This window comes from Amphiura filiformis, chromosome 10 (genome assembly GCF_039555335.1).
Source record: "Amphiura filiformis chromosome 10, Afil_fr2py, whole genome shotgun sequence".
Classification (NCBI taxonomy): domain Eukaryota; kingdom Metazoa; phylum Echinodermata; class Ophiuroidea; order Amphilepidida; family Amphiuridae; genus Amphiura; species Amphiura filiformis.
The window spans coordinates 63,893,800-63,920,094 of NC_092637.1; the positions used below are offsets into that span (position 1 = coordinate 63,893,800).

At 37.3% G+C, this 26,295-nt stretch overlaps 2 protein-coding genes across 2 annotated transcripts; one reads left to right on the forward strand and one right to left on the reverse strand.

Annotated features, from left to right (window-relative positions):
• Positions 1-1,415: 1,415 nt before the first annotated feature.
• LOC140162040 (venom prothrombin activator oscutarin-C non-catalytic subunit-like) lies at positions 1,416-10,969 on the forward strand. The gene is made up of 7 exons (XM_072185330.1): positions 1,416-1,593; positions 1,980-2,222; positions 2,911-3,147; positions 3,817-3,913; positions 6,751-6,863; positions 9,340-9,437; positions 9,760-10,969. Exons 1-7 carry the CDS (start codon positions 1,416-1,418, stop codon positions 9,919-9,921), a joined length of 1,128 nt encoding a protein of 375 aa, XP_072041431.1. The 3' UTR covers positions 9,922-10,969.
• Positions 10,970-19,496: 8,527 nt separating this feature from the next.
• On the reverse strand, positions 19,497-25,803 carry LOC140163150 (calmodulin-alpha-like). Its single transcript, XM_072186530.1, has 6 exons — positions 25,465-25,803; positions 24,240-24,270; positions 23,351-23,494; positions 22,038-22,152; positions 21,283-21,407; positions 19,497-20,095 (listed from the first exon to the last, which is right to left on the reverse strand). The coding sequence occupies exons 1-6, from the start codon at positions 25,606-25,608 to the stop codon at positions 20,067-20,069; spliced, it is 588 nt and encodes a 195-aa protein (XP_072042631.1). The 5' UTR covers positions 25,609-25,803; the 3' UTR covers positions 19,497-20,066.
• Positions 25,804-26,295: the final 492 nt, after the last annotated feature.

The following is a 26,295-nucleotide window of genomic DNA, read 5'->3' on the forward strand; positions in this document are numbered from 1 at the left end:
GTCACCGGGCTATCGTTATTAGCCTTAGTCAGATGTCCTTCGGCCCATTATGCGACTCAAAACTATTAAACAGGACGGAACAAAATGGCCATGCGTGGCGGTGGATTCAATCTACCATGGCGATTTCTGCCATGAGGATATCGGGGCGATGACACTGTGCGGCAGACCACATAAAACCCAACTTGTAAAACATTTTGCTGTTCAAAACCCAACTTGCAAAACCGTTTGCTATTTAGATGTTGTAATATTATGTAGCTTCTTTGATATCATCAGTATTATTTGCTTTGAAATCAAGGTCAAAGCAAAAAGAAAAAAAAAAACTTCGTCTGTATTTAAAAACAAGGCCTTTTGTTCCGCGGTTTTTATCTGATACCAACAGAAAGCGTACAAAATTTAAACACATGTCAACTCATTTATATTATATTATAAAAGATCAGTATCCATGGAGAAAAAAGTAATTATCAGTGCTCGTCGTTCGCAGGGTCAATTAAAATGATTACTAATTCATGTTGAATCTTGGTACAAGGACGGGATTTCAATTAAAATCAATTATGCATTGATTTTGGTTTCATTCTACAGAAATAAAGTAGATGATTTGTATTAATTTACTTGTATTCATGTTAATTCGTAATGATGCGTCTAGATTCTACTGTACGTAAATTGCCATGCCATTAGTCACAATAGTTCAGAAATGACTGAAAATATGCCAGTGACGGTTTCATTGCGAGACATGCTAATTGTTGAATATGTATCGATTTGGAATTAATACACTGTCGGTTCTGGTGATTTTACCATATTTACCAGGTAGGTCATCACTTTTATTTGGTGTCATTAATATTGCCCTCGGTAAAGCCTGTCAAAGTAGCGGGCAATTTTGTTACTTATCTCAGCAATTCCAGACTCACTGCTGAGTTCGGCATCAATCATTTGACATTACCTGTTGTTGATGAGTCTCAAGTCTTATAGAATTCCCACATGTGGACAAATCTAGACTAGCCCTGGTCATGCTGATATTAAAATCTTCCAACAGATATAAAGCATGCCTTGTGTGTCAAGATATAAAGCATGCCTTACGTGTCAAGATATAAAGCATGCCTTATGTGTCAAGATAAGCTACGATATGGGTGTAAAAACTCAAAATGTCTATATTTTGACAATTTTGTGTTTCATTCGAAAACTGTTGGTTTAAATTTCATATGATTTGAATTTATTGAATTTATGACACACCATAATAATAATAATGTTCTATTTTCCGTATCTGATAGCACTCTCACTTTTCGCTCTCTTTCTTATTCTCAGTATTGGGCCACGTGTGTTTGTTACAAAAGCGTCCAAACCCCTCAAACGGTGGTGATCTAGAATGGTCCCTTACATCTGAAGAACGATGTTGGTGCACTTGGGTTATATCTCCAATAATGAAGACTGTTCAAGTGGAAGGTGGTCTAGGAGGTCATTCATCTTGCGTGTCTGGAAGTGATAGAAATACAACGTCACCTGATTTGTGGTTTACAGAGGGTACATCGCATCTAACCAATCCTATAAATTGGAATCAGAACGCATTAGATTCCTTGTTGGATCGTGCCCTTTTCTGTGGTAAGTCGATTTTTATCTTTTATCGTGTTTCATCTGCTTTTTTCCAGATGAACTACGGGGAGAGCGGATTTATTGATTTATTGTCTTATAGAATAATGATCCGTGGTTGACCTCGTCAACGAAATCGAAGAAAAGTATATTCGAAAAAAAGGGGAAAAAAGAAAGAAAGACTCTTTCTGTACACGATATCGATGGCTTAACGTCCTCACAGAAGGACGAAATTATTCTCGGTTTATTTACCCGAGTCCAATTCAGACTTTCTTGTCCAAATAAAAATCCCAGCAAGTTCAAGAATCGAACCAAGACCTCATGCACGCGAGAACTCTAACCAATAAGCCACACACACGCGCGCCTATATTTTATATCTTATCGTTTATCTGCATTAGATAAATCGGCACCAATCATCACGAATTTACCGACCAACATAACACAAACCACAGATCCATTTTCGCCAACGGCAATTGTCAACTGGACAGAGCCTTCGGTGTGGGATGACTCTGGATCTCAAACCCACACATCGAGTCATATGCCAGGAACAATGTTTCATATTGGGTCTACAAGAGTAGTTTATACATCAATCGATCCATCTGGTAACATAGCAACTGTGGAGTTCTTTGTTACAATTATAGGTAATAAATAACGCCTATAATCGGCGTGTGATATATAGATATAATAGATACACATTCTAAATTTTTGCACAAATTGCAACACCGTCGTTAATTTTGCAATCAATACACTCATCAGTATATGATATATGAATCTGTGTGTAGCAACAGAAATGGATTTGAGTGTTTGGTATCAGCAAATACAACAATTTTGTAGCGGATTTCTTATAAATTTCATGCAAACGGATCACAAACAAGAATCAGTTATGTGATATGGAGGCAGGAGCGTAGCCAGCCTTTTAGGGTGGGGGTGGGGGGGGGGGCAACCCCAAGATTTTATTCCCCATTGATCAATTTTGGGGCAAAGCCAAATTTTCTTCCCCATTTGTCAATTGTTTGCCATTTTAACGAGAGACTTTACCGTTAATATTCCTACGCCACTGTATGGAGAATATTACATGCAGATTCTTCCAAATTAGTTAGTTGCAGTTATTAATTAATCAGATTTCTTTGATCTTTCTTACCTTGGTCTTCTTGACAAACTTGATAATTAAAATCACTGTGCCAAGGTTCATCAAACTTACCCAAACCACCATACGCCACTTTGTGTTGTGACCGACAATATAATAATGTTTCTTTTTGGAACTAGTTGGTGCAATATGCATATTAGGATGCTATACATCATTCCATAATCGGCATTATTTTTATTCAGATATTGAGAAGCCAATACTATTTGGCATGCCTGATCACATAACAAAGTTAAGTGGGCACCCAAATGAACCGATAACTTGGATAGAACCGCACGCTACAGACAATTCTGGAGTCGTAACACTCACATCAAGTCATGGTGCAGGTGACCTATTTCCTCTCGGGGTTACACTGGTGACATACACGGCAGTTGATCCATCGGGTAATGTGGAGGCTGGGACGTTTGCGATAGACATTATAGGTTTGTTTTCTTAATTATTTATTTAACTATGTTATTAAATGTTACGTAGGTAGTGGGAAAAAGAACAAATAAACACAATTGTGAATAATTACTCGAAAGAAAGAACAGTTTACTAACCCATTGCGTTACAGTTAAACAAGACAAATAAACACAAACCCCGACCTGGAAACAGCCCAACTTGAAAAACAAACAAACAAACAAAGGGAATGTGCTGTCATGGGATTCGAACCCATGACCTTCCGACGCCCTATCCAATATGCTACCAGCTCCTATATATTAAAGGTGGTTAAAATCGGTGCTAATTTTCATGACCGTTAATACTCTTCATTTGTCCTATCACGCAGGGTTATCACCCAATCACTGCGCTTGTCGTATGGCCATTGCACTAGCATAGCCGGTATCTTTCAAGAACTTACAAGGAGAATACAGTTTGACGAAATTTGAAGAAAAAAATGCCCACAAAATGTGTATATCATGGCGGCTACAATCCCAAAGGGACAAGATGAGGGTTGCAAATTTGTTGAAATGTTTGAATGTTTGGACCATTACCTCCTACTCACCTGCTTACAACATGATTTATGTTATCAACGGTCATTTCAGCTGACCATGGCGTTTTGCCCACGTATTAGAATGTTAACATTAAACATTTTGCATTCTGATTTTGAACAGAGTGTCGGTCGCCTCTTGGTATGGAGAGTGGTGACATCGCTGACAGCCAAATCACGGCGTCGACAAGTAGCCCCTCGCCGCCATGCTGCCTAGCAAGGTATGTCTAATATTGGATAAAAGAACCTTACCTAGTAAAATTTACAAAAAATACACATGTCACAACAATGTAGGGAAGTTTGGCATTTGCCGCCGCTCGCGTCCTTTAAAAAGAACCGGGCCACGCGGCTTGTCTAGCGAATGTTAATCTGGTGCGGATTTTTGTGACATATTTCAATCAAACAATCAGAACGCCACTTCCGTGGTGTGCAGTACGTACAAGCTCTATATTAGCAAAAAGACGTCGTACTTCTCTGAAAGAGTGCTATTTTCAGCCGTCAATGAAAGAGGCATTAATGTATAATGCTGTGATGATCATACCATAACGGCGCGCGGCTCTGGAATTTCGGCACGGATAATAATTTATTCAAGCCAACCCGGGAAGCCAACATCTTCAGGCAGTTTGGTTTGGCATACACTAGTAGAAAAATTGTAATGAGAATTCTTTCAAAACGATGAGAATTGGACAAAAGTATGAGAATTGAAATTTTCTCATCCAAATGAATGCGAAATACTAATTAGCGTGTCACCCACCTGTCACATTGTTTTAAATGAGGAAATTTAAGTTTCAACCGTCATCCTGGCGTTATGTATATCTTGTATATAGCTAAAATCAAGTGCAAATTTGCTGTGACACATCCACGGTTCACCTCCCGCCCCCTTATTCAATGTTGTATACCAAACACCGCATTTTTTAAAATGTGCTATATCATGTATATGTTTGCTCCAACATTGGTTGGTGGGGGAGGGAGGGGATTCAAAATAGGCTGGACATTATACAAATAAAATATCCTATGGCGAACTTCATATGGACGTTTTTATTGAACCGAGGTTGCGAAATATGCATATGCAGTTATTAGGCCTATGAATTTCTATAATAATATATATAAAAAACAAAATAAAATTGAACATGTTGAAGAAAAACCAAGAATTGATACATGGAAATAGAAATCAATCAATCAAGATTTATTCATTTAATATTTCATATAAATACATTTTAATAATTATACAATACAGAAGAAGTGTAAATTGGGAATGTGAAGAAAGAAAGAAAGAAAGAAAAAGAAAGAAAGAAAGAAAGAAAGAAAGAAAGAAAGAAAGAAAGAAAGAAAGAAAGAAAGAAAGAAAGAAAGAAAGAAAGAAAGAAAGAAAGAAAGAAAGAAAGAAAGAAAGAAAGAAAGAAAGAAAGAAAGAAAGAAAGAAAGAAAGAAAGAAAGAAAGAAAGAAAGAAAGAAAGAAAGAAAGAAAGAAAGAAAGATAGATTTCAGATTCACCAAAAGACCCGCTCACCTTCCAATCCACTCATAGGTCTTTGGTATAAATATATGCCGATAATACAGTTGTATAAATTGAATAAATAAGTTGAGATCAAAAAGGTTTTTAAACATATCATATAGAAGAGAAGAGGAAAAGTAATAATAACAAAAATTAGCACTACAGAAGATACGTCACTATGTGAAAAGGACAAAACAGCAATTTTACCGTGCAATGACAAAGTCGCGCAAATACGTCACTATGTGAAACAGCAAATTCTTCAAATTGCAGATACGACAAACCGAGCTTGCGCAGTATAATGTGATCGGCAAATACGTCTGTATGTGATACAGACATTTCAAGGTTTTACAAAATTAAATTAATTAATATCTCACTAATTAAGCCACTTCGAGGCATGGTCTCTGGTGAATATGTAGAGTAGAATATAACAAACTAATGTACCAATTTTTCAAAAATGTTAAAAATGTCGAATACGTCAGTATGTGGCCGACGATACGTGCCCTCGTCATTTTTTACGAGCCCGAACTCAAATTAAACTGGTCTACATTTGTATTACCATGTAAGATTTCAGACTCACAAATCAACAATTGGTATTTAAAAGCCATGGGTTGAAGATTAAAAGCCCATTCAGGTCTTTGCTCATTCGGACGATCGTAAAACTTATCAAATTCTGATTTTGGTACATATGTCATTGTCCTAGATTTGCGATAAACATAGCCTGCTAGTGGTCAACCAGTGTATTTAAGTTCAAAATAAGACACTTTGCATTAATCTATAATTTATAAATATTAGCTACATGTATTTGAATGGGGCTTCAACTTCGTAAATACTGCTTTTTTGGGGGGTCAAATTCTGCATTCCCAAAATAATAAAATGACAATTTGAATAACTTATCATTCACTTTTAAGCAAATTATTTAATATTAACATTTTTTTCACTTGCGCTGGGATTACTGGATGGAACTTTAAGTCTGTCTTGCTGACCTATTGACAAACTATTACGAGCCCGAGGGAGGGTAAAGTTGTATAATCACCCGCGTACAAAAAAAGTACCCAAAGCAAGTATTTTTCATGCAATATAGAAGCAAAGTAAGTACTACTCAGTTGTTTTCTAACCCTAAGCAAGTATTTTTGTTGCTATGAGTAGCGATAAATACACCCCTCCCCCCCCCCCACACACACACACAAACCGATAGCGATCAGTCAATTCCACCAAGATTTCTACCTTGATTTTAAATCTTGGTACGGACTCTGGCTACCCTTTACGAATAGCATCTGTTACCATTCCCCCACTCACGTATCGCCTCGGCCGTCAAAAAAGACCCTTGCTCCTTTGTACTCGGGTGATATACAACTCGAAAAACAAGTTCCCCAAACCACCATCCCAACCCCAACCCCGGATAACGGACTATATCGGCAGGCCCGCAATGATGTTCCTATTTCCGCCTTATTTTGTGCACTGGCCAGCACGGCTTACGATCACAGCGATGCGATGGCATGTCAACGCGGCTCATGGTTACCATGGCGTGGAATAATATTGTTTAATCTATCTAATTTTCCACAGATATGCAAGATTACACTTCGGTGAAAGATGGGTTGCTGATGCAGCTGATAACAACAGATGGATCAAAATTGAGCTGTTGTACAACTACACGTTAACTGGAATCATTGTGCAAGGTCAGTAAAATGTGCGCACGGTCTTTTGGATTTGTTCCGTGACATCACATGTGAGTCAACCTCGTTTCACAGGAGACTTGCAAGTAGACAACTACGGTCATCAACATTATCTCCTCTGTTTGTTTTGATGGTTTTTTAATTAACTCAGAACTGATAGCGTGCCATTGGCAGGAGATGTTTCTCATGCTTTGAACCAAAGCACTGGAACAAACTTCCCGTCCCTTACCAGTAGACTTCGGTTATATATATAAATGCGCTTTTATAAATGCGCAGGTGACCAGATGGCCAGCGCCATATTTGCATTACATCACTGTCAATCACTGAAATGACTATGAGGGATTGGATACAGTTGTGACCTGGTTTCGTGGCTAGCACTGGCAAGGAACATTGGCTGGAGGTTCGATGCTATAAATTTGCAAGGATAAATCATGGATATCGAAGGATCATGATTATTGCCAGCACCCCCCCCCCCCCATGTACAAACATAACTAATTTTTATTTATTTTTTATTTATTTATTTATTTATTTATTTATTTATTTATTTATTTATTTATTTATTTATTTATTTATTTATTTATTTATTACTTATGTCAAATTGTCATATAACGTATGAGCGTGATGTATAGTATACGAGTCTTCCTCAACATCTTCCAGCCGGGATGATTACCTCAGTTATCTACGTATTTATACTCTGAATTGTACGTCAAAGGGTGTACAGATTACTGATTTAGCATGGGGGGACACAAAAAGGTGCTTAAAAACACATTTTGAATTTGTTTTTTTGTCCATTTTGATACTTAATTGAATGTGAGCGAGCGAATGAGTAAGTTGGGGTTGAGGAGGTCGGGTGGGGACATCTAGCCTATTAAGTTCGAGAGGGTCATTATTCCGAAAAGGGCTAAAGTTATATAGTTTCGTCAATTTACGTTAAAATTAGAGTTAAAATTAGGGTCAGGGTTATGTTCAGTGGCGGCACTACGGGGGTGTGGGGTGGGGGAGTGGAAATACTTATCTTGACTCCCAAATAAATAAATCCATGACCCATTCCTCCCGAAGAAAATTACAGCCCCCTAAGTTCCCTATCATCACGGGTAAAATGATCAAATAACATCATCGGCAGCTACTCAGTTCTGACCTTAATGCCAGTAAGAATCACATTTCGTCATCAATATGGCCAATTGCCACGCCCATTTAGCACGGAAATACTGAAATACAAGTTTTTAAATCAGCTATATCTAGCTTTTCCGTCATCAATTTTTTTTGTCCGTAATCATGGTAATGGAAAATCTAAATAAAGAGTGTATGTTTCGCTCAAATTATTTTGCCCTTTGTAATCAATGCCACTATTTTGCAAAAACAATTTTCCTTGTAACCTGTCATTTTCGACTATACTTAGGCGTGTGGAATTTGTGTACATCCGGGTACCTTACATCGTTGAACACGGTATGGCGACTTGTAGATGTCATGTGCGCATTTATAAAAGCGCATTTATATATATACCCGAAGTCCACTGCTTACGGTCATAATTTGGAATGCTCAGACTGTTGGCATTTTCAAGAACCTGCTAAAATGCCATATGTTGCAACAAGTCTGTCATAGTTGATTTCTTGTGTCTGCCTTTCAGCGCTTTTGAGCAATTGGCATTTTGTAGATTGGCGCTATTTAAATTGTTATTGCTGTTGTTGTTGTCTATCACCAACAAGTTTTAGTTAGGCCTAAATATTTCCAGTGTAGCTAGGATATGATAAACTAAACGCGTGTATCAGAGTAGGTTATTGAAGCGGTTAGATGATACTACATCGTTGTTGTTCGTACCATCAAATATATATCAGGTTTACATGTGTGTTATGTACACCACGTTATGTAGAGATGAGGCTACAAGAACATTTTTGTTCATACCATCAACAAGAAACATATCTCAGGTTTTCCTGTGGATTAAAAAAGGTAAAGGAGGCGAATGAGTGTATGTAAACAGTGAACGGAGTGCCTATTTCTCTCCCATTGATGGGCCAGACTCCTCCATTTAATGTTGCCGTTGCTGTTGGGGGATCGCTACACCTCCACCATAGAGAGTCTATTACCTTCGCAGCATTAGGCCTACACAACGCTGATTCCCATTTATACACATGGGTGGAGAGGAGAAACTGAGGTAAAGGACCTTACTCGATGGCTTAAATTGCATGGCAACGGTGTGGTTGGAACCCACAATCTCACGATCATGGAGCATGTGCTCTAGCGCTTAAAAACATATATGCCCATACATAATCATTGGGTTATATGAAAAATATAGGAGCTTTATTTTCTTTCAGATCTTCACCAAGATACACATTTTGATGATGAATGTCATGTGGGGGTGCGTGTGGGGTAGCTGTCAATCGGGTCACCCACCTTTTAAGAGTTGGTGACGCTACTTACAGAGCTGGATGATCGAAAAAGCATAAGATTGATTAACTTTGATTAAATGTATATCTTTAAGGTTGGGGAAGTTGGACCAAATCTCTATCCATACGTTATGAGATGCCGCTTGGATCTGGTACTCTCGTGAATATCAAGGATGAGCAGGGCAATACACAGGTAAAGTAACCTACTTGTATAACAAACCTATATATTAACTGTAATTCGTGATAATCATGATCAATGAAACACTTAATACCAATGCTTTGATAGCAAACAAATCAACCAAATATTTGTGACAAGATCATGTGTCCTCAAAGGCGCGCCCCGAAATGTTGTGTATTCACTTATATTTGGCAACTTGTGCTTAATGTGAAAACTCATGCGACTCCCCCTTGACTTACCAACACTGCTTTATACCCTTATCCTTACCAAAAATGGATTTTCCAACTTTATCACACAATTATTACACATCCCCCTGATTATTTTGTCTTCTTTTCAGATTTTCCAAGCCAGTAAGGACGGACACACCCCTGTTTATATCATGTTTGACGAGCCTATCTATACCAGTATTATACAGGTGGAACCCAAGACATGCGACAATGGAATAGATTGCCCGATGAGGCTGGAGATTCTTGGCTGCCAACAACCTCATCTGATGTAAAATATGAAACACATACTTCGAGCGTACACACCCAATGTATTAAGAATACACCCACTGTATTAGGAATACACCCAAATGTATTAGGAATACACCCAAATGTATTAGGAATATACCCAAATGTATTAGGAAAACACCCAAATGTATTAGGAATACACCCAATGTATTAGGAATACACCCAATGTATTAGGAATACACCCAATGTATTAGGAATACACCCAATGTATTATGAATACATCCAAATGTGTTAGGAATACACCCAATGTATTAAGAATACACCCAAATGTATTAGGAATACACCCAAATGTAATCTCATCTGATGTAAGACATACAACATAGACTTTGTAGTTATATAGGCCTAGATATCGTAGACATGGTAGAGAATGCGTGTGCGGAACCGCAGGACTATCTACATATTAAAAGTTTCTATATATTAGAACATTTATAAGAATTAATTCGTTTGACTGTTTAAATGAGTGCTCGTTGCGGATACACATCTTGATCAAGGTTAAAAAAAAGGCTCAAGCCAGGCTTTAAATCCTATTTAAGCTGTATGAGAAGAAAAGAGGGAAACAGATCTGAAGATAAAGATCAAGGAATAGAAATCAAGTCCAAACAATGGGGCCTAACAGACGTGAACTAATTATCTGCCTAAGACATGTATTAACATGTAAAACATGGCTCATTCAAATTGATGCTAGACTATGCCATAGTCGAATTTTGAGAAATTTAGAAATATGCCTATGTTATTAATCTCGATATTATAATGTAATAAATAGTCTCAATATCGTGTACCACCTAGATGTAGGCATTCTAAGTGATTTGTGTCCTGCCTTACTTTAAACAATAATTTGTGTTTTTTAATATTTTTTTGAAAGAGGGCTCCCTTTATGCCTACCAGTGATTCTCCAGCAGTCTGTTTTATTTTGGAGAATTGCTCACGTTGCTGACTGCTGTCCCCGAGCCTGAAAAATCCGACTATGGACATAGGATTGCGGTTAAGTCATTTGACGCTACGATGAGAATAAAATTGGCTCCACCCCTTGACCAATCAGAAACAGCGAATAGGTTCCGTCTCGTCCATAATTGTACAAGGGTTCTTGTATTTGGCAAAAGATCAGATAATTTATTTAAAGAAAGATCAACGGTGGTACAAATCGATCAAGATTATATTTAGTATTTACTGTGATAAATATTGAATAATAACCCAAATAAATAAGAAATACCCGTATGGAAAAGTCGAAATATACAACGCCAACTATTTGTCATCCCCGTGGGAAAGTGTAGCAATTTATTTGCCAATATCGATCAGCCGGAGAAAATACCCTAATTTGCATCCCGAATTTGCATATAGCATCTATCTTGGCCTGTTTACAGGTATCACGAACCTTACTTTTTTTGTTTTTCCATTTTTATTCACCTGTACTTGGGCCTGGTGGAAGGGAAAAAAGAACATACAGACATGGTCCACCAGACCCCATCTTAATTACGGTAACCAAGATATATGCAAAGATACAATCAGATTATGACAATGAGAATTAAAAAATACTGCCCCACCACGACAACAGGACCCAACCAATACCTCGGTTAAAAAATAATTAAAAAGAGCAAATGCTACGCTACCAAGAGTGATGGAAAAGGCAAGCAGAAAAAGAAGTGGTAGCCCAGCAAAAGCATGAAAACACAAAGGCAACTGTTGGGTCCCCCTGCCATGGGTGGGCAGAATCAGCACCATACAACATGCATAATAAGATCAAACAAATAATGTTGGTTACGAGTGCATTAATAAACTAGACCAGGGATTTTCTAGACAAAAACACAAATCCCACCCAAACACCCCCTCAACAATCAACGCACCCACCCATCCCCAAAACACACAAACATGCAGGACAAGTGACAAAACAAAACACTGAAAACTTTCCCATCTCACAGTGCAAATAACATGGTCCACCATGGCAAGAAAAAAAAAAAATGAAAAAAGGGGTAAAAATATATATAAACACACCACGATAAAAGAAAATTGCATCCCATTAAAAACCATCACGAACCTTACTTGTGTAGTGCACACACGGTGACAAACCCACAACTGAGTGCAAATATTGGCGTGACAGGACATCGTTTAAATAGGCCGGCCGGCAAGATCACAACACAATGTTGACTTTTCTGTTATTTTAGGGGGCTGACATTTTTTTCGGAAGGGGGTCCCAAATAAACGGGAGGGGGTCATAGATTTTGGAAAGAAAAATAAAAAATAGGGGGTCATAAAATATTTGATGACCAAAATGTTGGGAGTCACAAGATGACCACAGATAGTTTTTTTTATTTTTAATTCAAAAAGACTGATTTCAATACAATTTTAGTCTGTTTGGGGTAAGGTGTATGGGGGGGGGGGTCATAACATTTTTGTTGCCGAAATAGGGTGGTCGCAATGTTATTGACGCGGATGTTTTGTAAATTTGGAAGAAAATGCCGGCCCCCTTAATTAGCACTTTTACTTGATCAGGTGCTTTTGATATTTAATGGCATGCCGAAAGACGGAAAGAGACTCGTTTTGTGTGCCGTTTTGTCCGGGCCTTCATGCAGCCAAACCTAACTACGTTATACACTCAGAGAAGATGGCTACATAGGCCAAATTAAAATAATGTCTACCAGGTAAATAATCATGTCCGAAATTCTAAAATAACTACAAATATAGACGGATTAAGAGAGGCATGAACTTATTTTCCCGTTATTATGAAATATTTATTTAAAAAAAATGATTACCACAATAATTTAATAATCCGCACAATCTTTCTCCATGTGTCGCGAATAGTTTCTTTCCTTGAAGACAATATTGTCCCTGGCTAGAACTATCTATCAATATAACTGATCTAACTGCGTTCATATTTTGCTTCCCAAGGTAAACTCAAATTGTGTGCTTCTAGTCTGGAATTTCCCACCCGACAAAAAGGTGCTGCTTTGGTAGAAAATATATTTCCCATATTATATCTAGTTAGTAGCTTAGGAACCGGGGTGCTACCGTCAATAATTGGTGCAGGGGATAGAATACCCTTCACCCCCCCAACAATTTCAGGTGAAGTGAAAAAATGTCATTAAATCCAGGAAAATTTTTGACATATTTTTTGCAACATTTTCTGACTCTGAGGGGGGAACCGCCTCCCAGAATGGGTCATCAACAAATTCCATTTTGTCAGTTCCATGCTAAAAATTTGGGTAGACTGGCGAAAACGTCTTTACCAGTCATGGAATGGTGAAGGACTTGAGCCGGCTTAAAATTTTCACATCCTACTGATGCCAATGCATGATGATGAATCACATTTTTTTTTGTATCGCACCCGGCCTCATCAGCAGAATTCCCTGAAGAAGTCTCGGGTTAAATTGGTCATGTCATGGCCCGTCTCTAAACAGCGTAGGCCCATTCCATGTCAACTCCAGGGATGTGCACCGCAGCACCTCTTCAATTTTTTCTTTTTTCTGTGTGGTGGTAGATATTGATGAGAAAGTAAAATCCTGAAAATTTGAGCTTCATACTCCATTTCGTTTTCCCGTGGCATCAATTTGAAATTTAGGGGTAGCGTATGCAAAATCAAAAATGTATACAACAAGTAGAAAACCTTATGTTTGTTGAGGCCATCAAGAACTAAAGCTCAACTCCTTTAGAAATGTTGTCCAAGAACATATCTTCAACATACTTTTTGATGGTGGGGCAATTGTCTGACATTGGTTTTCAGGGGGATCAAAAACTTTAAAAAAGTGGTTTTCCATTTAATATCTTTCAGCTAAATGTATTCTCAATATGCTCAATATTGTAACTCAGGACCAACTTTGAAGGGCTCTGAACTGGCCAAAAAAATTGACGCTAAAATTATTTTTACTTTTGGAGTTCTGACCTGACCCCAAAGTTGGTCCTGGTTGGACGAAGTTGCATTTTGAGGGCCCTATATCTTTTAAAGTAAAGGAGTTACAAGTTTTCTGATAGCAGATTTGAATTCTACACCAAAAAGTACCCCAGGATACATACTTTTCAAAGTTTTAAAGGGTTCCCTTTATACATTTATGGACCTCCAAACGTCGTCTTTCGCGTTGCGACACATTTTTTACGCTGACCCCCTAAATTTCAAATTGATGCCACGGGAAAACGAAATGGAGTATGAAGCTCAAATTTTCAGGATTTTACTTTCTCATCAATATCTACCACCACACAGAAAAAGAAAAAAATTGAAGAGGTGCTGCGGTGCACATCCCTGGAGTTGACATGGAATGGGCCCGTAGCTAAATAATTATGTTTATAAATTAATTTAGGTATATTTAATAGCCGGGAGAGACACACTTTTGAAGTTATTTACCCGATCAGGATTTATCCACACACGTACATTGTACATACACACACGACAGCACATGCATGAACGCATTTCTTTGGAAAAGCTGAAGTGCATCGCGCGGTTCATTACATATACACAAACTTTGAAGTTTTACCCCAAAAGAGTCAAACACCACGCGGTAACAGCATAAAATGAGGTCACAATTATGCAAATGATATTGATTACTATCGGGAAAATGGTAAGGCCCCGCCTGCACAAATGCTACATCACAATTGGTCAATTTATATGAAAATGCATTACATCATGCTATTCTTAGTAGGCCAAAAACCCGACAATCTTGCCATAGGGGCCTGTGTTAAGCATTTTGACCGCAATCAAAAGTCAGTAGTCCACTTGGGTATCAAGCTAAGGGCTAACAGAGGGCGTACGGTGACTGAACAGATCAGGAAAATCTATAAATTGTGCACACAATCGGAGATTTAAATGCAAAGGTAATAGGGGGTAATACTGAGTATGCACAATGGCAAGTGGACTACGGAGAAGTCTAATTGATGCTGGCAATTTGACATGCTTTAACTTTCTTTGATGCACAGCTTAAGGGTTGACTAAGTACTGTGGGCCACGGCAGCCAAAAAGATGATCGATTTTCATTGTCTAAATCAATATATTATTGAAAAATAACACCTTGATGTTTTGCAGAAATTTAGTCTACAAATTATATACTTTAAAAACTTGCTTGATTTATTTTTGTGTGCTTGTGCGGGTCTGAAGTCTATTTACGAGGCTTTAGCTGTCGATGTATAACCATCTTTATCACCCACCTGACTTTAGGCGCTTCATTTAAATAAATTGAATGCTCGTGCTGATCGATTACATATGAGAATGTATTAAGGCTGTCAGGTTAACATTTCTATAGCACGTAATGTAATCGCTGCGTATACATGTAAGTATAGGTGTAGGCCTATAACGGATTTTTTTCCACAAATGTCCATTTGATTTAATTTTAAAAAGGAGATTGGGGGATGGCGTTTGGGAGGGGCAGATTCACCCCTGTGAGAAGTTTTTAGAGGGGAGGAGGGAGGAAGAGGGGGAGGGGGAGGTGATATGGAGAATGTGAGGGGCCTACAGGAAGGGAGAAAGAGGAAAAATAAAGAGAAACAAAATGAGAAGTAAATTAAATAATAGAAAGATAAGGACACAATTATTATTGGCTTGAGAGGCAGAGTGAAGAAAGAGGAGGGAGAAGGAGAGCAAGGAAGTGATAAAGTTAGTGTAAGAATAAGTACAGAGAAAGAAAAAACCAAAAATAAATGTAATAATAATTATTATAGAAACTAAACAAATAACAGCACTAAAGCAGCCATTCGATGACATCAATGCCGTCATGCGTTACGTAATTAAAACGCCCAGTCAGATGTATTTCGCACCTGCCAAGCACAAGTCACCCAATTGAAAACTGGACGTGGAATGTACACTCTCATGAATATTGATCGGCAACATTTTCCAATATGTCAGCGCTCTAATCAGACACAATGGAACAATGAACGTTGCAGTCCGCTGTTTCAAGCAGATTGCACTAATCACCTGTGTATGTCTGCAAACATAGATTTAATACAATACCTCCCAAAAATACTAATCTTACATAATTATGTGAGTGATCAGCATGGTTTGACATCTATGGTTCAATGCATAGGAACACTTCTACGGCGAATAGGTGAAAACAATTTTTGAATATATATGTCTTACCCAAACCTTGAGGGAAAAGAGGGCTACCAGGAGACTGAGGAAAAAGACGGGAAGTAGAAAGATTGAAGAAACTAATCAACATGATCAAGACGCAGATATACATGGCAAAGCCGTCTAAATATTAAATCAGCAGGGATTAAGTATTTCTTTCTTAAAGTTCTTTCTTTAACCCCCCCCCCCCCCCGACAATCCCTCATTTCAAATCTTTAGTTTTGGTTTCTCTTTTGTTCAGAAACCAAAATCAAAGGATTAAAAAGTAGAGCTGATCTGGTCTGCAATCATAACACTATTATGCTGGGAGGACACAGTATAGGGTATATAACCATACAATAGCCTATTGTGCTAACATAATTATTATGATTGATATCGGAAATCTATCCCGCGGACGACAGTTGATGCTCTCTGTCGAAGGTAGGTGGCATATTACACTCACGAGTTCTAAGCCTAGAAATCATATACATGCGCGTATATTGAAGGATGGGCGGGGTGGGGGATTTGTTTGTTTGTATGAAACATAAACGATGCATGGAGATGATTTGATTATGAATTAGTTTATTATCCCCGGAAGCACAACCCATACCTCTTTAAGAGGGGCTCCCTCCCTATATAACCACCTCTTCCCTAAATTACCCCCTTTCCCCCTCCTTCTCCCCTACATTCGATATCTTCATCTCGAGCTCTCCTCCCCCTTCTCTTTCACTTCCAATGCTCTCTCTCATCTGTTTCTCTCTCTCCCGGCCCATATCCCCCTTGCCCTCCAACCACCCCCCCCACACACACACCCACCCCCCCCCCCCACCCACACACCACATATTCTCTTCTCCCCTCTATCTTCTACTTTTTGCAGTAAAAATTGCTTCAGTAAAAGTCATTAGGTTATTAGAGGTCATATAATGGCCTTCCATCGATCTGGTACATGGGATTAAGGACATGAATCGATTTTGTTTATAGCACCTATACAATTACAATAGTGCCCCCTTTTGTAATGTCGAATGCAAATATTTCGATGGTCTATATTTTTTCACAGGTGAATTAGCCTAGGCTTATTCGGTTTTGTGACCACGTCTTTCAATGTAGATTACCATGCTCAATTTCTCTCCTCGTGAATATTGCACTGCAAAATTTAAACATTTCTTTTGTATATTTAGAGTAAGTAACTTCAAATCAAATAATTTTACGATTCACACCACTTATAAGAAACTGAAACCCAAACCGAAACTGACTGACACAAATGTTCGGTTTTAAACAAAAGGTAGAAACAATGAGTTCGATATCTTATGATTCAAGTGGTTAGGCAGGACAATAGGAAACCACGTGACCAAAACCAAAACCAAAACTAAAACTAAACATTTGAAATGAGGCAATCAAAGAAAAAAAAGAAACCAATATTCCTTGTTTTAGGGAGTTGTGGGGAGACGAACGAAAACAACTTTGCGTCTCATCTGTAGCGCATTGGTATTACAGGCATAAACGTGTCTTTCAATGCGTTCATCATTTATGCAGCATTGTCAGTCCGGGGCAAACGTCGGTATTATCCTTATTTTCCTCCCCTTCCTCCCCTTTCCCTTCTCTTTATCCCTTGCCTCCCCTTCTTTCTCTCTTTTTTCCCCTTCTTTTTGTCTCATTTTCCGCTTTTTCGTCCCTCATTTTAGGTGTCCGGGGAGCAGTTTACCCCTCCGCTGGCTGCGCTACTCTATTATGCGCTTGCGGGCGAACTGGAGGTCTGCAATTACCTCGGACAAAATAAAGTTATTTTTTTAACAAATATTTTTGTCATTGCCATGTGGGTGTGGGTGTATGTTAATAGGGCTATGGGAGTTATAAGCTGTGAAAAATGTTTATTTATAGTGCAAGGGCAAATTATGCCCCAGGCTTATGCATACCAGAGTTCAGACCTTATTAAAATTGTTGGTAGTTTTGACTTTTCATTGCAAAAATGAGCGTATAATATAACAGTCCTCGAAGTAAATTATATAAATCTAATGACATATTCTTAAAGTGTATGTCGCAGGGAGGAAAAGCCGACGGTCAATTGAAAATTTTGACCTTTCATATTGAAGATATGGATTTTTTTCCCAAAAAGACCTAATTTTTTTTGGTGTTTTGGAAAAAAAAATCCATATCTTCAATACGAAAGGTCAAAATTTTCAATTGATCGTCGGCTTTTCATCCCACCTACATACACTTTAAGTATAAATCATCAGATTTATAAAGTTTACTTCAAGTACTGTTAAATATCAAAAATATCAATTTTAATGATTTGCCATAAAATGTGTATTAAATTGCGAATTTCAAAAATCAAAATTATTTGATATCAGAATGACATTCTTCGTATTCAGAATGCAATTCGATATATCTGATGTGCTCTAATGTCCCACAATAAATACTGTCCAAACGTTCATACCCCAGCCCTTAAGCATTTTATATTTATCACAGTTTTTTAAATGCGAACTTCCTACATTTAATTGACTCGCTCCATTACGTGTCAGGTAATTGTGCCTAAATTGTGCCGATTTAGAAGATCAACTAATCATGCCGAGAAATGTCCTTAATATATAAATAAAGATATAACTTATCCGTGTTATCGATGATATGGCTAAATGCAGCTTTCATTTACCAGCCCCCCCCCTCCACCAGGGTAAATTCTAAATTTCTCAAAATAATGTAAAACTCCCCGACTGTTTAAATGAGCGCTCGTTGCGGATACACACCTTGATCAAGGTCAAACAAAAGGCTTAAGCTCCCCGGCTATCTCCCGGCCAATTCCCTGACCGACGGGGCAGTATGTGTGTGTGAAACCCAAGCCAATAGTCCCAAACCAGCTAGCCAGGCAATTGAAAAGGTCCGGCACATGGGCAGCCCTACAGTGACAATATTTGTGACAATGCTCGTCTGCCCCACTATTCACGGATACCTGGTGGTTGCAGTGGGCCAGGGTTTCAATTAACAAATGCATTATCACCAGCCTTTATTTTCACATGCATGACATCTATAAGCTTAACTGCTGAACCTCCATACACCCCCATACAATCATAATTACTTACATAATTAGTATCATAGACATACAAAGTACATCATGAACTCTAACCGACTTTCATAGTACCCTGATACATGTAATTTCCAAATTCAAGAACGCCAGCAGCTAGTCCACAGTGTCGAATTCAGCAGTCATGCATGAACTCGCATAAGGGTACACACCAGTAAATAGTTTGGTGTTTCCGAAATGTAACATATTTTGAAAGTTTAGCCAAATCTTCATAAAAAGATAAAATGATCTTGCTCATTTTTCATGTACAATCTATTTCCCAGGCCTAAATGAGACATAAATATGAATCAGGGCCTAATAGTTGGGTTTTAAGCCTTTCCTAATGTATTACATTAAGTCATATCGCACTTTTGCATTTTCCAAAACGATGGCTTTTCTTCCAAGGGTACAGGAGATTTGGTGTAATGATTTGTTCCAAGTCTACCATGTTATAATAATAATAACAATAAACTTTTTAGACTGTGACAAGTCTGTCCTAAAATATTGTAGCTGTATGGATAATGATTTGGAAAATCTAAATCATATTTGCCACACCATGTGAATTTTATTTGAAGTTTTCAAGAAAAGTACACAGTGTTATAAGTTAATCTTTTGGAAGAACGCGGTTTTAGAATGACTAAATTTACAATAATGTTACAATATAAACATAATAATATTGCTTCTATATTTGAGATGTCTGAAATTAAATTGTTTTTTAACCTCTCTACTATCACTGACTATGTGATCAACGCAACTGTGGTAGACTTTAAGATGAAATCAAATTGAAGATCTGTATGCTTTGACCACTTTTTATAATATATGATGAGCAACAAAATGGGTCTTTACTTCTTTGGTAGAGAACTTGAAAGTCCACGACATTGAACCAAAATTTGTCGCTCTTTGCAAAATCTTTTGTCTCATGGGCAATATATTTTAATGTATGATATTGGATACATGATTACAGTAATGGAAGAAACATCAAATTTGACACTGGAATATCGGTCTGTGTGGAATATGGAAGATCATCTTATGTACAGTACATAACCATCATCTGTTTATTGTGAAGTCACCATTGCCACGAATTCTGTAAAAGAAAATGAATACATATAATTATATATATTTAGTTAAGATATGAGAGCGGTCTTTTCAGTTATCTGATGTTAGTCAAGGAATTGTCACGTTTATGCGCTTTAATGCCATTGCCTCTCCAGTGTAGTTGTCGCATCAGTGTTGCCACTTTTAATTTGCAGAGTAGCTGGAGTTGTTCGTAAAGATAAGATATTTTATCATGTCTATAGAAACAATATGGAAATTCTTTAGGCCAAAAAAGTGTGACCCAAAAAATTAAAAAACATCAAACCCTTTTTTTTTTACAATGATATAAAAATGAAGAATATTATGTTTTTTTCCTGTAACAATTGAAAGTTAATATTCCTGGCAGTCACAGCTTTCATTTTTCCCATTTAGCCTCCCCAACAATATTTTACCATCAATCAACATCAATATAGAAAACCAAGCATGACAAGTATGGTCTGGGATTTTATACTACAGGCTTCCAGCCCGTCACCCTTGTAACAAGCGTGCATATATACTGAATTTATACTGAATATTTAAGAATTTGATGCCAAATAGATTAAACTTTGGTAAGGTTGAAAAGTTTGACACAAGTACAAAATGTAAGACTGAATGTCGTATATTTTCTCTTACCCCACTTGCTGCAACACGCGTGTACAGATCTAAGACACTAAAAAAGGGAAATCGACCTACCGACCCACTCCTTTCAACCCACTGTCTGGGCAAACAAACACTTTTTTGGCCTTATTCTTACGGCTGTTTACTTACGTAGTTTATAGAATATTTTTACCGACTATTTCAATAATCATGGAAAAATAAAATCCAAAATTACCATTTTTAGAATATACATATAATATGATAATTGTTTATCATGCAATCAGCATGACAATGCAATGAAACAAACTGTAAAGTGTTGGTAATGTCCAAAGGGAAGTCATTTTTATATTTACTCGGAATATTTCATGATTTACCATTATAGTTGACCATCCTATTTTTATGGCAATTTAGGTACGGAATTGTTATAATCATGGCAAAATTACATCACAAATAAAGAGCACTCGACAAATCAAATATTTACCATTTTCAAAAATCCATATTGTTGACCATGAAATCAACATCAAAATACATAGAATGACTCTTTGAAGGGTTGCTTCTGTTCTAAGGGAGGTCATTGTTATTTGTACTCGCAATACTTACCCTCATAGTTGACTTGTCCATCGCCGTCTATATCGGCTTCGCGAATCATATCATCTACCTCTTCTTCTGTCAATGTCTCGCCTAAATTTGTCATTACCATGATTGCATGTCGAAGATCTGCAGCACTGTAATACAATGACATTAAAGAAGTAATCGTCATTGCAGTCTATTATAGACCATTATAATTGGGACCCGTCAGCCGTAGATGGGTCATGACATCGATAATCACGTGATTATTAAAAGGGTTAAAAAGAATGTCACGTGTTTTTATTAATCAAAGAATTTCATTTTCCTTTAGGCTATTTACCCCGTCTTCAGCTGAAACGTGCCACTTAGAAAAATCGTCCAAAGCTTAGGGACTGGGCAATATTTATGAACACTGCGGGGGTATGAACCTGCTGGGGGAGGGGAACAAGCCAATGTTGCCACGTCAAAAAGGGAGCAAACGCACATATTTGTGGGCACGCTCTAAAATGCACATTTTCCTGTTCGCTACGCTCGCATTATATATCTAGACCATCTGAGGTTTCCATATTAGGTTAACAGATATTTGGCATGTTCATGGTAGAAGGCAAAGGTAGAGAGGGAGCTTGAGGGGGAAAAGCAATTTTGGCATTAAAATTTAAGTGATCATTAAAATAAATAAAAATGCATTATCGTATTCTTCTCTTCGCAGAGCTTACGAGGATTTAATATAAAAATGTGAAAAGGTTGTCCATGACCTCTCGGTCTTCAGTTGACAATGGTATACTCACCTAATTAAACCATTTCCATCTTTGTCAAGCACTCTAAACGCTTCCCTGATTTGCGCCTCTGGATCTGTCTCTTCCACCATTGTTAAAAATTCAGAAAAATCTATGGTATCGTTTCCTGTGTATACAAACGAAAGTGAAATTTGACGACTACATAACATTTTCCCTGACATTCTCGTAAAGAAAACACGCATAACAATGTTGTTGTAATATTCATTGTACTTGCAAATGGTTAGTTGAAGTACTGAAGTGTATGACATAATAATACGGTACGGTTGTCTTAGATATAGCACAACCAGGCCTACCATTTACATAAACATGTTATTATTGTCAACGATGTCAATATGAGGTCAATTTCCTGAAGATATTCTCTGAACTATTTTTAGATATAGCAATAATAAACATCTCAAAAAAGTAACTAACCCCCCTTAAACAATGGCGATTATTCAAAAGGGGGCTATTGTAAGCCCAGAAAACAATAAAACACCGGTCAATTTAATGTAGTGAGGTCAAGATTTGAAAGTTGCACTTACATACAAATTTTTACAATACAAAAACACTCAGATATCATTATACAGATTTACTTCCATTGCACTGAATGCAAAATCAATAGAATTTACTGCAACTTTCAGATCTTGGGCTAAATTGATTTAAATGTATGCTGTGACGTCAATATTTAGTCCATTGCTACATGTACAAATGAGGTGTCAAAATATGCAGGAATAAATTCTGCTTCCAACGCATGTTACAGATTTGTAATACAATCACCCGTTTTTGAATAATGGTCATTATTTAAGGGAGGTCAGTTATTATTTTTTTTAGATGTTTATATATAATAACTAAACACAATAAGACGTACAATATGTACGTCCTGTAGCAAACAACCCGAATTCTCTTTCGGGCAATGTCCTGGTGGGTTTCTTTCAACTTCCATTCTTCTATGTAAAGTACTGAAAGCAGGCCCGTAGCCAGGGGTGCTGGGGTCCAAAATTTAAGAATTTGCGAGCTTTGGTCAAAAAAGGTCTAAATTTGGGGAAGAAAGTCCACTTTTGACATAATTGCCCCCCCCCCCCCGCCTTGGAAAAAAAAGTCCACTTTTTTCAAAATCAGCACCCCCACAAAAATTCCTGGCTACGGGCATGACTGAAAGCAAGCTTAACTTGAAAGTTGGACGCGTGTTTTCTGCAATTATGTTCACTTTTCGGATCCTATAATAGCATAAAAAACATACAATTAATGTGACTATACATCCCATTATGACGCAAGGGTGTTTCTATATGGAACAACTGCTTAAAACAATGACTACAAAATCTTACCATCAGCATCTACTTCATTAATCATATCCTGCAGTTCTGCCTCGGTAGGATTTTGACCTAGCGATCTCATCAATGTACCTAACTCTTCAGATGTAATGGTACCGTCGTCATCCTTATCAAAGAGGGAAAATGCCTCGTTGAATTCTAGAAATGTAACGATAAATCATGTTTCGGAAAATCTTATTATCTTTGTTTAAGGGATCTGGAATGAGCGTTTTGAGCGTTTCGACAGTATTTTTGTGGAACATGAGAGCACATCAGACATATCGAATTGCATTCTGTATACGAAGAATGTCTTTCTGATATCAAATAATTTTAATTTTTTGAAATTCACGATATAATACAAATTTCATGACAAATTATTAAAATTTGATATTTTTCACAACAGTCCTCAAAGTAAATTTTATAAATCTAATGACATATTCTTAAAGTGTATGTAGCTGGGAGGAAAAGCCGACGATCAATTGAAAATTTTGACCTTTCATATTGAAGATATGGATTTTTTCCCAAAAATACCTTTTTTTTTTTGCTGTTTTGGGGAAAAATCCATATCTTCAATACGAAAGGTCAACATTTTCAATTGATCGTCGGCTTTTCATCCCACCTACATACACTTTAAGTATAAAACATCAGAAGTTTTTTAATCATTTGCCACAAAATGTGTATTACATTGCAAATTTCAAACAATCAAAATTATTACGAAAAGGACATTCTTCGTATTCAGAATGTAATTCGATATGTTTACTCATTGACAACGACTTTATTCATTTTTACACATGTCAATACCGCGATATTTATGGACTTAGGGGAGCTTATTTGTTATACACTTGATTTGAAGTGTTTCATATTTTTTTCATTATTAAGTTTTAATTATACAACTGTTTCTTACCAGCAATTTGTTCTTCTGTTAGGTGTTCAACCTGGACAAAAAAAATAAATTGCAAATGTTATGATTAAAAACTTTAACTCTAGAACTGTGAATGGACCAACCCCTCTGTAAAACAGTAAAAACAATTTTGTATTGTTGTGTAATCAATGCATTATTTTGATTTCATGAAGGAATTCTTGATAAACTTGATTTATTTCAATCACGTTTTTCTGTTAAAACAAATAACAACATGGCCAAGAAATAATAGCAGTAGGGTATCCGAATAGCAACACTAGTCTTAAGGGCTTCCCATAAAATGCTACACTTAGGTATATTATATAGACGGTATGCTGAGAGGGACAAATACCAAAAAATGTAGGAACAGAAGTAGGTAAAGTTCTATAGCCGAATATTACCAATTCCGATGAGAGGGTGATTTAATTGACCATCCCCTCGTCGAATATGGGGGGAATTCATCCCCATCCACCCCGCCCCGTAGCGTACCCAGCAGGGGCTGCGTGGCCCTCCCACTCAGAAAATAAAAGAGAAAAGTGCCCCTCTGACAAAAATGAAAAGAGAAAATCGGGAAAGCAACGAAAATTTACCCCGATCATGGGCAATATATAGTGTAAATCCAAAACATTTTCCCACAGTGTCCAAATTTTTTTTGGAAACTCAGAGACTTAACATTTGTACAGTCTCTCTATAACAACCCGATATATGTATGTCTCAACGATATTACTGGGTCAAAATTATGCAACCGCCAATTGTTTTTTTCGTCTTTACAGGCGAAGGCCTGAAAATTCTCATACTTGATTTAAAAAAAAAGTCATAACAGGTTTTTACATGTAAAAATTCTAAAGAAAAAAATTGGTAAAATCACGGGGGAAAATCTGTTGAATTTTGCACCTTTAAGATGATTTTTTAGTAATAGATAAAATAACATCATAGAGGTATTTTAAATGTATCCAAAAGTTGTAGAAGCATTACGAATTAAGTTAAACAGTCAATTTAAGGAAAAAAAGAACTTACATTTATCAAAAATGGTAAAAATTGAAAAAAGTTGATTTAAATCAGCGATTTAAAAAAATCATTTGATTTAAAACGTGATTCAGGCCTAAATCGTGATTTAAATCAGTTGATTTAAATCGTGCCAACCTGCCCCGACCAAGAAAGCTTGCTACGAACATGCTACACCTATGATGAACGCTATATTCAATAAGCAAGGCATATTATGCATACATACCGCGCGTAAAACGTTTCGCCCTTCGACCGGCAATTTCGACAGATTTCCTTTGCCTCTTTCTTGCAATTCTTCAGAATGAATTACGGCGCTGATTGTCGATGCGAAGAGCGTCGCGGAAATAAGTACCATGTAAAGACGAGACATGATGATGCTGTTTGGCTGCTCAAAGAAGTTCCAAATACTCTGTAGGAATACTATTTGCAGTGTTGTCTGCTATGCCGTTTCAAGAAATGGAATAATCTAAAAACGGATTTTTTTTCTAAAATAAACCGTAGCTTGAGAGATCAGTGCAGAGAGACAGAGCGTGAGCTGTGCAGATGATCATACTTCTGCTACAAACAAGCAACTATATAGGCCACATACATGCTATAGTACGTTGTAATGTTGATTATAATCACCGACACACACACTAGGATCCACTACATGCTCATCTATCAGGGGCACAGTTCTTAAACCCCAATACATTTGTACATTCATTGAATGACCTTTGAAGATTTGGGTATAAAACCTCATACTCTGCAACTTGGGGTCAAATTTTGCACCATGATTATGTAATTGAGGCTATTGGACTATGCCATTGGGATGAGGCTATTGCGGTCCATAGTGACAATGGCGTATTTCACAGCAGAACATTATACCGTCCCATGATGCATTGGTTGTGCTCAATCACATCATTATTATAACCATTATCGCAAACTTCTAACAGAGTTGCTGGTGCTTAACTTTTTCCTACTCAAAAGGAGATTTTGCATCAGAAAAATATTCCGTTTAGATGTTATGAACGAAAAGGTGTAAGGCTCATCCCCAATTGTGGTATACCACACATACCGT

Bases quoted from the DNA above. Each gene is read 5' to 3' on its own strand.
- LOC140162040 (XM_072185330.1), top strand. From the start codon at position 1,416: ATGAAGACTGTTCAAGTGGAAGGTGGTCTAGGAGGTCATTCATCTTGC. The intron at 3,148-3,816 runs GTTTGTTTTCTT...GATTTTGAACAG, and splicing joins GTTTGCGATAGACATTATAG to AGTGTCGGTCGCCTCTTGGT. The intron at 3,914-6,750 runs GTATGTCTAATA...AATTTTCCACAG, and splicing joins CCGCCATGCTGCCTAGCAAG to ATATGCAAGATTACACTTCG.
- LOC140163150 (XM_072186530.1), bottom strand. From the start codon at position 25,608: ATGTCTCGTCTTTACATGGTACTTATTTCCGCGACGCTCTTCGCATCG. The intron at 24,271-25,464 runs GTATGTATGCAT...TTTTTTGTCCAG, and splicing joins GGCGAAACGTTTTACGCGCG to GTTGAACACCTAACAGAAGA. The intron at 21,408-22,037 runs GTGAGTATACCA...ATTGTATTACAG, and splicing joins GATGGAAATGGTTTAATTAG to TGCTGCAGATCTTCGACATG.